Source organism: Canis lupus, chromosome 27 (genome assembly GCF_048164855.1).
Source record: "Canis lupus baileyi chromosome 27, mCanLup2.hap1, whole genome shotgun sequence".
Taxonomy (NCBI): Eukaryota; Metazoa; Chordata; class Mammalia; order Carnivora; family Canidae; genus Canis; species Canis lupus.
The window spans coordinates 12,415,451-12,431,576 of NC_132864.1; the positions used below are offsets into that span (position 1 = coordinate 12,415,451).

General features: G+C 43.6%; 1 protein-coding gene across 2 annotated transcripts in view; it reads right to left on the bottom strand.

The window, feature by feature from the left end:
* Positions 1-1,841: 1,841 nt before the first annotated feature.
* ATP6V0A2 (ATPase H+ transporting V0 subunit a2) overlaps positions 1,842-16,126 on the bottom strand; it is a 43,262-nt gene continuing 28,977 nt past the window's right edge. For both annotated transcript variants that reach the window (XM_072802311.1, XM_072802310.1), the window contains exons 13-20: positions 15,954-16,044; positions 13,589-13,707; positions 12,534-12,744; positions 10,325-10,444; positions 8,481-8,600; positions 6,590-6,707; positions 5,983-6,154; positions 1,842-5,332 (exon numbers count right to left, since the gene is read on the bottom strand). In XM_072802311.1, the coding sequence (XP_072658412.1) occupies positions 5,233-5,332; positions 5,983-6,154; positions 6,590-6,707; positions 8,481-8,600; positions 10,325-10,444; positions 12,534-12,744; positions 13,589-13,707; positions 15,954-16,044 (1,051 nt within the window). In that variant the 3' untranslated portion in view covers positions 1,842-5,232. The remainder of the gene's footprint in view (positions 5,333-5,982; positions 6,155-6,589; positions 6,708-8,480; positions 8,601-10,324; positions 10,445-12,533; positions 12,745-13,588; positions 13,708-15,953; positions 16,045-16,126) is intronic.

Sequence of the window (16,126 nt, forward strand, 5' to 3'; positions counted from 1 at the left end):
GGCAAGATAGACAACAAACTAACAATAGTGGTTACCTATTGGAAAGGGTAATGGAATGGGAGGAGGACTTAAGGAATGGTGAAGGCTTGCTTTTCCACTTTTTACTTTATATCATTCTATGTCATGTGAATTTTTAGAAGAATGCCCTTCAGTAATACTTGTCATTTTTTAAAATTTAAAGTCATGGGGCACTGGTGACTCACTGGTTGAGTGTCTACCTTTGGCTCAGGTCGGGATCCCTGGGCCCTGGGATCAGTCGCGCATCGGGTTCCCCAAGGGGTGCCTGCTTCTCCCTCTGCCTATGTCTGTCTCTGCCTCTGTGTGTCTCTCATGAATACATAAATTAAAACTTTTAAAAATAAATACAATTTAAAGTCATGACATAAGATGTAATGAGTCATGATTACATAATACATACACATGATTCCATTTTCTTATTTCAAAAAATATGCGCTTACCTATTAGGACAGCATCTTGGGCTTGCCGCTGCTAGTTGCGGACACTAGCACCCTCTTTCCTACCACCACCCTCGCCAGCATCTATTTGTCTGCATTCGTATAATTTTTAACTGGGAGGAGAGAAGTCCTGCCTGGGGGCAGGGACAGAAATAGAAACTGGCCCCATTCCAGGTCCTGCGACAGACCAGGGCCCTATGCAAAGGATCTAATACTGCCCAAGTGTCTTCATAAGCAGAAAGGGACAGTGTGGGCCACGGCGCTGCGGGGGGAGGCGCCAGAACCCTACACCGTATCCTGGTGCCTCCGGGATCGGGATGGGCGGCGTTGAGTCTCTAGGGACAGCTCAGCAGCAGGGAGGCGCTGGCACTCTGGCGGCGTGGGGACGGTGGAGAAGAGCCACAGGAGAGAGAAGGGGAAGCGCGTCAGACAGCGCAGAAGCAGGCCGCGGTCCAAGGCGCACTTCCGAGCACCCTTTCGAGGGTCCGGGAGCGGCCCCGGGGCCCCTGGCAAGGGAGACGGCGACCCGCTTCCGCCCAGAACGCGGCACCCCCGGGCGGCACAAGGCCGAGCCGCGCGGGGAGGCTCACCGATCTCCACCTCCACCTCCACCTCCACCTCCACCTCCACCTCCTCGGGCTGCACCCTGCGGTAGAAGAAGACCGTCGAGGCGCCCTCCTCCTCGCTGGTCTGATTGAGGAAGTGCAGGATGAGGTCCTCGACCTTGCCGTCGTCGCGGCTCAGCAGCTCCTCGAAGAGCTCGGGGTCTGTGAGGCCAAAGGCCGCGTACACGCGGTCGCGCATCCACAGCACCCGCAGGTCGTCCATGGCGCCGCGCACGGCCCACGGCGCCCCAGGAGCCCGGCGACCGGCGGCGTCCCAGCCAACGACGCCCCTGCCGACCGGCGCCCGGCCAACGGCCGCCGGGCCCCGCCTCCCGCCTGCCCTCCCCTCCCCGCGCTCGCAGCGGCGCGGACCGGGACCCCGGGGAGGGGCCGGCCCTGCTCTCGGCAGCGCGCTCGCTTCCGGGGCGCCCGGGCCGCCGACTGCGGACCTCGGGAGCGCCTCCCGGGAGCCCCTCCACCCGGGCGACAGTCGCGCCCATGTTGCCCCGGAGGAGGCCGAGGCGCCGGCGAGGAGACGGACGAGGAGGGGCCGACGGCCAGGGCCCCCAGGCACATGGATCTCAGGGCCTCCGAAGAGCAAGAGCGAAGAGCTCGCCGAGAGTTCCAAGGGGCAGGTTCCTCCTCGCACACGGCATCACACGGCATCAGGAAGGAGGGAGACCCAAGAAGACACGAGTGACTTCTGGCGTTTGGGATCGGGAAAGGGGCCAAGTGCGTTGGCTTTCCAGCCAAAACCAGGGCGTAATAGAGCAAACACCCATGTTTTAAAAAATATATTTATTTTTCATTAGTAAAAGAAGTCCAGTACTGATAGGAAGATGCAAAATTGTCCTTTTGTGCATTTGTGGCACTTTTAACTTAGCGACTGTGGTTTCCCCCTCACAGAGTTGAGTCTTTAGACAAAGGCTGACCCTAAGAACCTAGCCTTCCCACTGGATTTTCCCATCAAGGAACAAGTGGAATGTCCGAAGTATTACAATTCTAAACCAAAGCTCAGCATCAATGACCTAGCTGTTGGAAAACTATTACTTAGAACTGCCTCATTTTCATCATCTTGAATTAAGATTTCTTCATAACGTTACGGGAGATACACTAGATGGCATGCAAGCAAATTTGGCTTTAAAATTTTAATGAAGAAATTTACTATTTTTAAATGCAGACTGCAGAACAGTTATAGAAGTTTTGTTTTTGTTTTCCAAAATGAATCAGGCCCTAAAATGTCTGAATATTTAATTCATAAACATCCTGAGTTACCTATGCTATATTCTATGGCTTATTAAACTACAGCAGAATGAAAACAAAACAGAATGTTTTTATAAAAATACCTACTCCACAAACGAGGGCAGAGTGACATTCAGTGAAAGGTGATTCATTTCAAGGTCCTATCCACAATGAATGGAAAGCTCACCATGATCCTCACCAGAACACCCTCTTGAGTTCCTTATCACAGTTATGTCACCACAATACTCCTTAGCCTTGCAGGATGAAATCAAATTGTTTCCTGAAGAAATCCCTTGGATTTTTATTTTAGGATTCCACATGGAGTGAACACCTGAATGAAAACTAGAAAATGTGGCCATCATGCCATTTATCATGAACGTTCTCTGCAGGAAAATAAGCAGATATGTAACATCACCATGATAACTGACCATTTTGCCTCTGGATATTTGCTATTAAGGGAATGAAGTCTGTCTTAAAAATTTTATGTATAATAGTTCTACCAAACAGCTTAAAAACAAAGCACAGCAACTGCTCTGGTAACATAACACTGGAACCTATAGCTTTAGAAAAAAATAAAATTTCCCCTGGTGCCTAAAAGACACCACCGAACTCTATTTCTACAGAGTTCTTTCATAAAAGTTAGGACCACTAAGACATTTTTTTATATAATTACATAGGATACATAACTACTGCATAGGTTTCAATTAAAAAATGACTCTTCCCTCTCTGTTCTATATCCTGATAAGAGGTGTTACTTAGAATTACAAACTGGACCATAACAAGTCACCAAAGGGGACCCTAAAAACTTTCAGCAGATACCGCATGCCTCTTGTTTACTAATCAGTTAATAGTACTCTGAAATCAGGGTTTTCCTAGGGATGAATCAGTTACCCTTTTATTACCACAGATACTTGAAGTAAAGTAATAAAGATGCCAACTTTTCAGGGACAAGTCTACAACCTCAGCAGCATTATTGAGATTTTGCATTTCTCCCAACAGAAGTGTCCAACCAACATTACACTTTCCCAGGGAAAATGAACCCTGAGAGCAGAATCACATCCCAGAGTCTCATCAGCATAGTTTAGGCTTGATACTGTAATATGAGGGACAAAACCTAGTAACTCCAGGCTGGCTTTCAGGAACAGCTCACAGAAGAGCAGCATGGAATATTTCCTACACTTAGAAAGGTGTAATGGGAGAGTCCCAATTATGTCGGGGTGCTTAGCTCGTGCCTCTCAGCAAACAGGTCTTGACATTCTGAAAAGATACACTTAGATTCAATGCTACCATAAGTTCAGCTAGAATGAAAATTCCAAACATTACCACCAGTCAGGTGAAAGAGTACACGGACAGACCTTTTCGGAAGTTTCTCAAAATGTTAAGAAAGTGAGAACACAGCAGATTTCTTTTTGAAAATAATTATCTACAGTTACAGTAAAATATGAAAAATGAACATAATTTACAAGACAATAGATCTTCCTCGACTTACGATGGGGTCTCATCATAAGTTAAAAATATTCGAAGTTGAAAATGCATTTACCACACCTGACCTATGGGACAACACAGCTTAGCCTGGCCCACCTTAATCGTGCTCAGAGCACCAACGTGAGCTCTACCACAAAGCCTATTTTATAATGAAGTGTTGGGTGCAGGTGGTGGTCAGTGACCCTCGTGACCATGTGGCTGATGGGAGTGCTGCGGCCACTGCCCAGCATCAGGGGAGAGGATGGGGCCACAGATCGCGAGCCCGGGACAAGTCAAATTCAAAATTCCAACTACAGTTTCTACTGAATGCAGTATCGCTTTCACACCATCATTAATTCAAAATTCATTAAACTAAACCATTGAAGTCAAGGACTGTCTGCACAGATTAAAATATTCCCTAGGACGGACCGACATTTATTCAAAACTACATTTCAAGTGAATAGATGGATTTAAACTAAAGATTCTAAGAATTAATTTTCAATTGATCCAGTGTTTGAAAGTTTAAATTAACTCTAAATACCTTTATGAGACCTTTATTTAGAATTAGTCTGAAAGTAAAAAATTATACTGTTCTCAAGGACAGCTGCAATCTCTTTAGGGTAAAATACTCAATTTATATTTTGTTATAAAAATACACAAAATACTACTTTTTATCTTCCTTTCACTCGGTATAAACCCCTTCTGGTTCAGTTACATTAGCCAAGCTGGTCTCTAAGTTCAAATCACATCCATATTGTATCTTCTCCAGTCATATTGGGTTTTAAGGCTCAGTATACAGTTTACCTCTCAAACATACAATTATCATAATCGGTTTTACATAAGGATAACAGGATAAGAACAGTTTTAAAAATATACAAGTGGGATAACCATCTGTTGTACGTTATTTCATCCCATTTTCCCCAATTATTAAAACAAGACAAAATTGTAGAAACAATCCCTTACTTGCAGTTCTAGATAGCATACAATAAAAAAAGTTTACATACTTTTAATCAAGCAGAATGTGAATCTTTTTGATTATCCGTCATTAAATTTTTTTAAAAAAACTATACTTAACTTCAGCAGTTGGAAAATATTATCTGACAACGTCAAGCGACAGACTACCTCTTTGTTGTTTTAATAAGGTGAAAAGGAACTGAATATCTAAGACCATTCAAAACCGCTTCTCTCCCCCAAGCCTCTATTTTTAAAAATAACTTTAACATAACTTTTGGCATTAACATCTATTTGCTCATCATAAAAACTGAAAGAAATTTATATATCTGAAATTGATAAACTTTACAAAATATTTAACATGTGGAAGAGGTATATCTTACAGAATTATTTGGCTATATCATAAGGCAATCAATGAAGACGGAATTTTTCCTATTGTAAATCTGACGTAAGTGAAATTCTGTAACATGATAATTCTCCATAAATTTGACAGCTTGTCAGATACAGCAATGCGATCATGCCATGTCGTCAACGAACTTGGACGAGAGTAGTCTGAATGAGAAAGGAACAAATTTGGTGCCTGCACCAACATAGAACTTGTTCTGAAATTCTACCCTAAAAAAAAAAAAAAAAAAAAAAAAGATTTCAGTTTATTAATGAAAGATTGTGAAGAACATTTCCTACGTTTCTTCAAACAACACGTATAAGTTTTAAAAAAGCGGGGGAGGTGGCTTGCTGTGCTAAAGTTGCTTCCATTCCATACATGCTCTCTTGGCACAAATGTTTTTACTTAAATAAAATCTACACATGCACACACTCTATCCCAGGTTGCCTTTCTCGATGTGTAATGGAAACACGAAGCGTCACACCACCTCACACACTACAGACACATGAATATTCAGAATCTCTCTCCCCACATTGGTATCTTCACACACAGACAAGTAATCTGACATATACTATAAACCATTAAGAAACATGTAAGAATTTTATTTTACAGTAAGATAATCTGTCAGACCCCAAATGAATTAAAATTATTAAATATACTGTTATTCAACAACCATAAACTTGCTTTTACTTGTCAGTGATAATACTTCAGAAACAAAATACAATTTTAATTGAAGGGATCTGAATATAGATCCCAGCGTTGGGAAGGGAAGAACCAGCCTAAATTAAGTGCCAGATTTTTGTGGGGTTATATATACATGTGGGGAAGGGGTTCTTTTTTTTATTTAAATAACAGTTCCAAAGTTAACTTTCAAACTCACCAGTGGAGGCGTATGGCGTGAAGAAATGCGGAAAGGCCTTCCATGATCAAAAGGATGAAAATTGTCAGAACTGCAAACAGAGCAATAACTGGCAGCAGCAACAAGACTCCATAAGTGGTGTCTACTCGGAGGCCCACGCGCACCAGCATGGTCCACAGGACATCAGACAACTCTGCAGGTGAAGCATTCAGCAGATTTCACTTCTGTTAATGCTCACTGAGTCACCACAATTAGCTAGTGGAACTGGGTCTCCTTCTGATGACTCTGAATTATTATCCACAAAATAATATACACACCTACATAATTCAAATGTAATCTGCTTCTTGTGTAAAAGCTAACCTGCCCTTGATCATCTCAAACCCTGAGGAAGATGCGGCATGCCAGAAAAATCAGAGGCCTGCCTCCTAGGGAGAGAGCTTGACCCAAACCAAGGTCAGGCTGGCTCTGTCCCCAGCACGATACTAGTTGGCACAGTATCTGAAAGATAGTACCGTGCTTCCCTTGGAAATGTGAAAATGTCTCAGAGCAGCTCCCTGGAGGTTCACTGTGGCACTATGGGGTGTCTCAGCATAGAGTTTGGGAATTGCAGGTCTAAGTGAAAACTTACGTGCGTGAGCCAAACTGAGAGCCCAGAGCCTCAGATACGAGGCGGTGTTGGAGATGCATCCCAGACAGTACTCGATGGAATGAATCACTTGGGTCATTAATATTTCTCCAAAATTAAACTGGGAGAGAGGACACAATATGTGTTAGATTCTGTATATTGCCTACATGCTCTCACAGGTTACACATCTCGTCCACAGTCACTCCATCGCTCTCAGTCAGAGACCTGGCCTCTGAGACGCTGGGGAGAACATGCTGGAGTGTGAGAACAGTGAGTCAAAGATCTGAGCTCTGCTCACAGCTCCACCACAGCCAGCTCTATGACCTACAGAGCACACCATCCCAGTTCCTTGGCCTCAGATTCCTGTTTGGCACCTGGCCTGGAACTGTCCCTCACAGACAGCACAATGTGACTCAGGAGCTCATCTCTGCAACCACAAAACACCAGTTGAAAACAGATGCTTCCCAGACACGAGCCTGGAGACCCTGGCTAAATGTGTGTATCCAACAGGTAAATGCAAGCCCACCACAATGAAGTTGTGAAACGGGGCCCCTGCCAGCAAAGAGGCTGTACAACACTGGAAAAGACTCTAACACTCTTTCCAGCTCTGCTTCTTGATCTTTTTTATGATCCTATGAATTATTAATAGTCCCAAATTAAAACATTAAATTACATAATTATAAAATGCAGATTATAAGAAATTTTGTTTAGTCCTTATTGGAAGACCAAATAAAGTTTCAAGAAAATAAAGCAAACCAGAGTAGCAGAAATGGCTCAGTTGTGTCTGCCCAGAACTGTGCCGCCCTTCAGAAAGGGGGATCTGCTTCTCCTGCCATTCACCCCATACTCCCAGCCACAGCTGTCATGGGCTAAACTGCATCCCCCTCCAAATCCATGTGTTGAAGCTCTAACCCCCAGTGTGACCGTGTTTGGAGACAGGGCCTTTAAGGGAGTAATTACAGTAAAGGGAGGTCGTAAGGGTAAGTGTCCTTAGAAGAGAGGACAAGGCCCGGTAAGGACACACATAGAAGGCAGCCACTCACAAGCCAAGAAAGAAGGCCTTGGGAGAAACCAGTGCTTCCACCTGCTCAAACCTGGACCTCTAGCAGTCAGTATCTGTCATTTAAGACCCAGTCTGTGGTTATGGCGTCCACGCAGGCTACTAAGCAGATGCTGGTCTGGGAATGGCAAGTGACCCTAGCCAGGCAATCACAGTGCTTCGTGAGGATTCTTCCTAATAGAACAATCAGCCAATAGTGCTTTTCTCTCTGACCAAAAGATTGGAGAAAATAAGCTCAGGGCTATCTGTGGCCAAGGTTCCAAAATCATGGGGCCGCCTGGCTTCAAAACATAAAACAAACCAACTAAGAAAAACCAACCCATACTTCTTGAAATTGGAGACCTAGAAAGCAATCACTCTGAGGCCAACACTGTTCCTGCCTGAAATGAGCCAGTGGTATGAATCAGGTCTCCTCCTGCAAATATGACAAAGTTCTGACTGAGAGAAGAATCTTCTGAAAGCAATGTTCATGGCACCTTAAGTCACTTCATAGGACAGCAGGTCATGTTAACACTATAAATCCCACTATGAAATTGAAAAAACAAAATGACAGCCCTTATGACAGATGACCATAGAGCAGCATCTGGGAAGCTTTGTGTGACAGGTCTTTCGGGGTTTGTTTTATTTTTTAAAGATGATTATTATTGTTCTCACAGTGATTACCTCTATGAAAGCTTGGTTTCTTTTCTTTTTTTTTTTTTTTTTTTTTTTAAGTAAACTCTACACCAATGTGGAGCTCGAACTCACTCCTGAGAGCTACCAACTGAGCCAGTCAAGCACCCCGAGAGCTTGGCTTCTTATCTAATGTAAATTGTTAGTAACAGAGAAGATTACCTCTTCACATGTCATTTCTCTACATCCATCTTCTACTTGGTTATTTCCCTCTTCTATGTCTTGGCTTCCCAGCAGAGAAACTTCTTCTTCACTATCTTTCCTTATAAGCGTGTAACCACTCTAACAATAACCAAAAGAACAGAGAGTCATTGTCTTTAAAATCACAAGGACATGACAAATACAAAGTCAGAGCCCCCTCCTTTCTCTTAATGATTCAGCTCTTTGAGAATACATAAATAATGAGACACTCCTAACGGCAGAGAACTGAAGGTTGACAGAGGGAAGTGGATGGGGGATGGATATTAAGGAGCATACCTGTTGTGATGAGTACTAGGTGTTGTATGAAAGTGATGCATCACTGAATTCTACTCCTGAAACCAATTTTACCATATGTGTTAACTAACTAAAATTTAAATAAACACTTGAAATCAAAAAAATTAAATTAAAAAGTTGTTTGTAAGAACATAAACATACCATATCTAAGATGGCTATTATTTAAAAAAAAAAAAAGTAAGTATCGATTAGGATATGGAGGAACTGGAACCTCTATGCACTGCTGGTAGGAATGTAAAATGGTGTGGCCATTTTGGAGAACAGAGTGGGGGGGCCTCAAAAAATTAAACACAGACTTATTATGTAATCCAATAATTCCATTTCTGAGTACATATCCAAAAGTATTGAAAGCAAGAACCTGAACAGATTTTTATATAACCGTGTTCACAGTAGCATTCATTATTCACAATAACTAAAAGGACCAACCCAAGCATCTGTTGATGGATGAACTGCTAAGAAGAATGTGGTCAGGCTATACAATAGAATATTACTGAGCCTTAAAATGGAAGAAAATTCTGACACCTGCTGCAACATGGCTGAACCTGGAAGGCATGGTGCTCAGTGAAACAAGCCCATCACAAAAGGACAAATACTGTATGAGTCTACATATAGGAGGTGCCTAGAGGAGTCGAACAAGAACAACAAAAAATAAAATGGTGGTTGCAAGTGTCTGGGGGAGGAGGATGGGGAGTCTGTGTTTCTTGGGGACAGAGTCTCAGTCTGGGAGGATGAAACAGTTCCAGAGACAGATGCTGGTGGCGGCTGCACAGCTGTGGGGATGTATTCCAGGCCACTGAATTATACACTCAAAAAGTTACAATGGAAATGCTGTAGCACTCCACACAGCTCACGTACGGTTTATCACAATTATTTTTAAAGAAATTAAATGAGAAAGCTGGCACACTGGCAAACAGTATAGAGAGCAATCTAACAAAATGGAACCCCGGTTATAACGGACGGATATAAGAGGGCACCGTTTTCTCTACGTACCGTGTTTTCTATCATTCAGTTATATTATTTAAACTAAAAACAGAAATCCTTTAATGATGACAGCAGTGCTGAAGGACTGTTCAAGCTCCCAGCAGCTTTGTGGCTCACTGGGCGGGAGCCACACCCACACGCCCACATATAGCAGGCCAACTGCGGTAAAGCTTCTGCAGCACAAGCAATACCAGAGGCTGAATAAAGGAGGCTCTGGCTTTAAATCAAGACACTGAGACCCTCTAAAAGGTGTTTTCTGGACTCCTCTTTTTTTTTTTTTTTTTAATTTTTTTTATTTATTTATGATAGTCACAGAGAGAGAGAGAGGCAGAGACACAGGCAGAGGGAGAAGCAGGCTCCATGCACCAGGAGCCCGACGTGGGATTCGATCCCAGGTCTCCAGGATCGCGCCCTGGGCCAAAGGCAGGCGCCAAACCGCTGCGCCACCCAGGGATCCCTGGACTCCTCTTTTTAAACCAAAACCAGACTCTGCTCACCACCTACAAATACACATCCAAGCTCACGCTTACCCTGCTTACTCCGAAGCAACTGCGCCCATTGTGCAGCCACAACAAGAAGAGCGGTTTTCCCAGGAAGAGAACAGGCACAGACAAAGCTGTGACGACCAGCAGCAATCTCTGGACATGCTCCTGTGGGCGCAGAAGGGAAGGAAGTCAAGGAAGACACAAGACCTGCAAAAAGGGTCGCTGGTGCACTCAGTGAGTGAAAACCAAACACCAGGTCTCCTTCTTCACGATAACAAGGAACAGAAGATAGACACAAGTCAAATGATATCTGCCAGCAGAGCTTTCCCTAAACTCCTAGTGGAATTCTGGAATGATGAATAACACTACTGACAGAGTGGGGAAAGTGTCATTTTGTTCAGATCTGTAAGGAAAGAATAAGAAAATTCTCAACAGAGTTAAATTCTAGCTAATACTTTTCTGAAAACACTGTACAAGGGCGAATACAAACACAAGCTCTTCATTTTTTTTATATTCTTGTTCTGTTTTTTTTTTATTATCATCATTATAAAGACTACTTGAGGAAAGTGAGCACATAGTAGTAGATTCACTTCTACAAGAGAAAAATCCCAAAGGAGGATTCAAAACAAAACTAAAAGAATTTTCTTAAAAAAGAGAGATATCTAGTTACCTAAAAACAAATAGAGAGCAAAGCATGTTCACGCTAACATAATCACTGTGGCCTGCATGGTTTTAAGGGATCTGTAAGTGGCTATGAAAACAAATGACCAGGCATCACACTGTCCATGGCTTATCCCTCCTCTGTGGCCATCCCCGTGTAACACACAGATTCCCGGGGCTGTGCACACTACATGGGTATGAGCTAGTAGTACCTATGTGTTAGTATCTCATACCACACCACCAACATGAATCAGCCCCCAAAATGCTAAGACAAGTGGGGTTCACAGGCAGAGTCCTATCAGAAGTCAAGAGCTATGAAGTCAATCAGACTGGGTTAAAATCTGGACTCCCCTGGCAGCTGAGTGACCAGGTCTGCACTGAGCCACTGGGATGATGCCATCTACCTCAAGGGCTATTTTGAGTTCAGAAAGAATAATCATGGAAGCATATATTCAGGCATGCAGGAGATGTATAAAGGTAGTTCCCCTCGCTGATCTTTGACCAGGCCACCTGTGCCCCACTGACCTCCCTGCTATGCCTTTATCTATTCCATTCTATAAAGGTTCAACAAAATAACAACTAAATACAACTTAAAAACCACAAACAGGAGAAACATAAATAAGAGTTGAAAACTCAAATAATTAAAAAAGGAAGTATGCATGTAACTCACCACGAAGCCCTAGTGCTTCAAGATGCACTTCAAATCTGACTTAAAACTTAGCTGTCCACGGAATGTGGAAAACAAAACCAGATGCTCCATTTGCAGAATCAACAAGGTTTTTAAAAAAATAAAAGCAAAATCTACAGCTCAAGAGAATATAGGCTGTGACACACTGACTGGGAGGATTTCTCCACTACCTCACAGATGCTGGGAACGGGGCACCAGTATCTACAGCAGCATCTTTCAGGAGGGATGCTGTAGCATTCCACACAGCTCAGAGACCCTCAACATAATCACAATACAAGCTCACATTTAGTGAACACCGGCAGGGGCCAGGTACTTTTCTAAGGATTTGATAGGATTAACTCTATGCTCTAAATTGGGTCTTATTTTTACTCCCATTTTACAGATGAGGGAACTGAGGCATGAAGGAGTTAGTCATGTGTTTGCAGTTCCATTTTGGGGAAGTGACAGCACTGGGATCACAAGCAGGTCACCTGAGCCCCCATTCTGCCACCATGCCACAGTGTGGATCAGGTGGCATTACACAAACACACAATTCTAGAAAAGCCAGTTTTGGAGAGGGCCAATGTGCTCTGGTCCAGATGCTGATTCCATGATGTCCTGACTTAGGGATTCATTTCAAAGTAATTAAAAAAGCAGGGGAATTCGCCAACCCTCAGAAACCCTCCAGAAATACTTTCTTCCCAGCAGTTCTGATGGCTACCAAGGGGCAACAAGTTCAGGTTATAATGTCCAATCGGAGTCCCCCCAGCACAGCGTTCAGAGCAGGTGGCACAGTCTTCTAACATAGAAACAGAAAGCCCCTACATGCTGGGGAAGCCTGTGGAAAGCACCTCCAATCATCAATACAACAAGGCTCTTAGAAGGACTTCCTTTAAGTTCCTAAGAGCAGAAGAGAGCATTACCTACCTGCCCTGAGTAAAGACCATTTGTTTCACTAGCCGGAAATAAAAACATGTTAATAAATTCAATCAGAATGCTGGGAGCAACTCGGGAGGTTTCTGCTGAATAAACCAGCCACTTATAGACAATCATAAATATAAGGTATCCAAAGATGCACAGCATGAAGAGAAGTTCTGGGACGGAAACCAAATAAATATTGAACTTCTTCCGGAAATGCCTAAGAAAAAAAAAAAGGAATCGATCAAACCATGAGCAAGTTTGGACTGAGATAAAAAGTAAATTACTCTTTGGGACACCTGGGTGGCTTAGCAGTTAAGCGTCTGCCTTCGGCTCAGGGGGTGATCCCGGAGTCCTGGGATGGAGTCCCATATTAGACTCCCTGCATAGAGCCTGCTTCTCCCTCTGCCTGTGTCTCTCTGCCTCTCTCTCTCTCTCTCTCTCTCTTTCATGAATAAATAAATAAATAAAATCTTTTAAAAAAATTACTCTTCAATTCTTTGTGACAAGGCCTATCTCATCAGAACATCCTTCGTATTCTGATACTTGTACAGGATTCAGATACGTCCGTGAAGAAAAGAGATGTGAGCACAGTGAAAATGCTCGTGTTTTACCATCAGGCCCAGTGATAGGAAGAAAATATACCTCTTCCTCTTCACACACTAGTTCTAGTGAACAAACAAAAAGTTCTCTAATTTATAAAATGCAAAAAGAGTATAATAAAAATTAGTTCCAGAAATAGATCTGAATGAACATGTTGGATGCTTCCCTCCCTTGAATGTTAAACTCCATGAGGGCAAAACCTGTTCTCTGTCTTCAGTACCACTCGATCCCGGAGCCTAGACCAGGGCCTGGCATATACTATACACTCAATAAATATCTGCTAAATAAATGAAATCACTGAAACAGTCACAAACCTGTATCATCAAAACAGAATCAAACCAACACATCACCACCCACACCAGCTGCCTTTAAGACCCATACAGCCTACCCTCAAGAAGCAAAGTTTAAGAAACACCAAACTTGGCTTATAAATACTGCTTTAGAAAAAAATCTGTACTTACAGGTGGTTAAATATTCCCAGAATGACTCCAAAAGTCATGTGAATAATTCCTAAAATCACAGACATTTTCATTTTAAAAGAGTTTAGAAAAGTGAGACGATTTGTGGCCAGGTTCCAAATCTGAAGACAAAAACAAAACATCTTTAACTTCCTTAAACTGCTTTAGGACACACAGATGACACTCGACAAATTTCCTACTTTAAATAGAAACGCAGCTATAGATTTAAAAAGAAAGCAACATTCAGACTTTCTTCCTGACACTTCTGATCTGAGAACCACTGATTTTCTTAAACCAGGGCCACAGACTATTACAAACAACTCTTTCACATAAAGTTCAAAGGACGTCAAATGAAACAATCATGTCTAGGGATCTGTGCCTCTGAGGCAATGCTAAAAGAAAGGGCAAGAGAAAGAGTAACACAGAGTAGGGGAGTGGAAACTTCGCTCTGGGGAGAGCTGATGCCAGCAGGGCACGTTCCAGGTCCTGGGGTCTCTTACCCTGGGCGGGGGCCATACAAATATGCACATTATAGCAGTACATACATGTTTTATACATTCTTGTGTATGTGCATTTTATGATAAAGTTTAATAGAAACGAAGGGAAGAAGAGAGGAGGAAGAGAAGAGAGGAGGAGAGAGAGAAGAAAAGAGGGAAGGAGAGAGGAAGGAAGGAAAAAGTGCAACAAATGGCCAAAGCGTACTGATGATAAAGCCCAGGGCACTCTAGCTGAACTTCTAGGGGCTCCCTGCCCCAGTCTCTCCGGGTCCTGCTGCCGACTGCTTCTCTCACTCTCGAAAAAATAATTCTTACAGTCACTCACTCAGGGAGATTAGGAAAAGGGAAAAGGGCCTATTTGGACAGAAAGATTTGTTTTTTTTAAGTGAAAATAAGAGTTTAGAGAGAAATATTAAGGCTAACTTAAGCTTGACTGTCTTGGTCCACGGGAATAGCCTGCTGGCAGTGGCCACTCCAGGGACGTGGCATGTAGGAAAACTAGCAACAGCATAACATAGCCAAGCATGACATGGAAGTCCCTCTTTGATCACTAAGCTAAAAGCAACTGGGTACAGAAAGATCTTTTAAACAAAAAAGAGGAAGAGAAAGATGTATTTGTACGTTCATAAAGAAATTTGGAGGGATGCCTGGGTGGTTGAGCATCTGCCTTTGTCTCAGGTCAGATCTTAGGGCCAGGGACAGAGTTCAGCATCAGGCTCCCCACAAGGAGGTTTCTCCCTCTGTCTATGTGTCTGCCTCTCTTTCTGTGTCTCTCGTGAATAAATAAATAAATTTTTAAAAAAGAAACAAACAAACAAGCGAACTTGGAAGGAGACACTAGAAACTGACCTCAGCGGTTGCCAGGTGGAAGGCAAGGGGACTGAGGAAGTAAGGATGGGGTGGAGGAGACCTTTCAAAAGAGCTGGATCTCGGACACATGCAAAGTACATGCGTGGGTCTATATTTGAGCTTTATGAACATAATGCCCATTTTTAAAATTAAATTGTAGCAAAAAGAAGCAGTACCATGCCCCAGTCTCCTCCTCCCCCTCAAAACGCCCACTTGAACTTTCTTCCTTGGTGCCTTTATTCAGAAACATTTCTTCTTTAAAGTAAGGCCACATTTACTAGGAATCGGGCTTCAAAATGCTATGCCTTAAGAGAATTGTTATAAAACTTTTTTCACATTTCCAATTATATGAAGATGAAAGACAATACCACTGATTTACACAAATGATGTGTAGAGGTGAGGGCCTGGTGGGAGGAGCCCGTTGGGGGAAGGGCCCAGTGGGCAGAAGGTCCAGGGGAAGGAGTCTGGTGAAGGCCAGAGGGTGGGGCTGGCCCGCTGTGCAGCCTGCCCGCTCTGGGGTGGGGGGCAGCAGGCCTGGCCCCCTGCAGCTGCGTCTTCCTTTCCCTTCTCCTATCACTTCCCATTTCAAACAACTATCTCCACAAGCACCCTGATCACCTTGAGTTCCCTTTCAAGCTCTAAAACTCCATACAATTTCTTTCTAGATCGAAAGGTAAAAAAATAATCATAATCCCCATATACAAAGAAGAAATGTAGGAAGCAGCTACATTTCATGGCTCTTGAAGGGCCGGCTCCACCTGCCCACCCATCCTGTCTGGGCACAGACCCTGGCTTCCCAAATGGACAGCTCAGCTTCATCTCTAAACCAACTTCACTTGGGATGCACATGGGCCAGGACTGCTCAGGCAGACACCCCCTAGGGAACAACCCTCCCAATCATGTGCAACCACGGGAACCATGCCCAGCAGTCTGAGAAAGCACTGTGACAGTGAAATCGGGGGGGGGGGGGGGGGGGTACCACAGAGGAAGCTGGGATAACAGTGAGGGAAGAGTGCACTCACAGGATCGATGCCTAGAGGATAAGGACCCTGGAACACTCCGGGAACACTGGGGTCTAACTGCAATACTCTGCTGCGCCTGACAATGGTGTCACTGCAACAAGAAACAGAGTGAGCAGGCTTAGGGACAGAAGGACAGGGATCTCAGAGAAATGCTCTTCCCCCTAAACACTGCT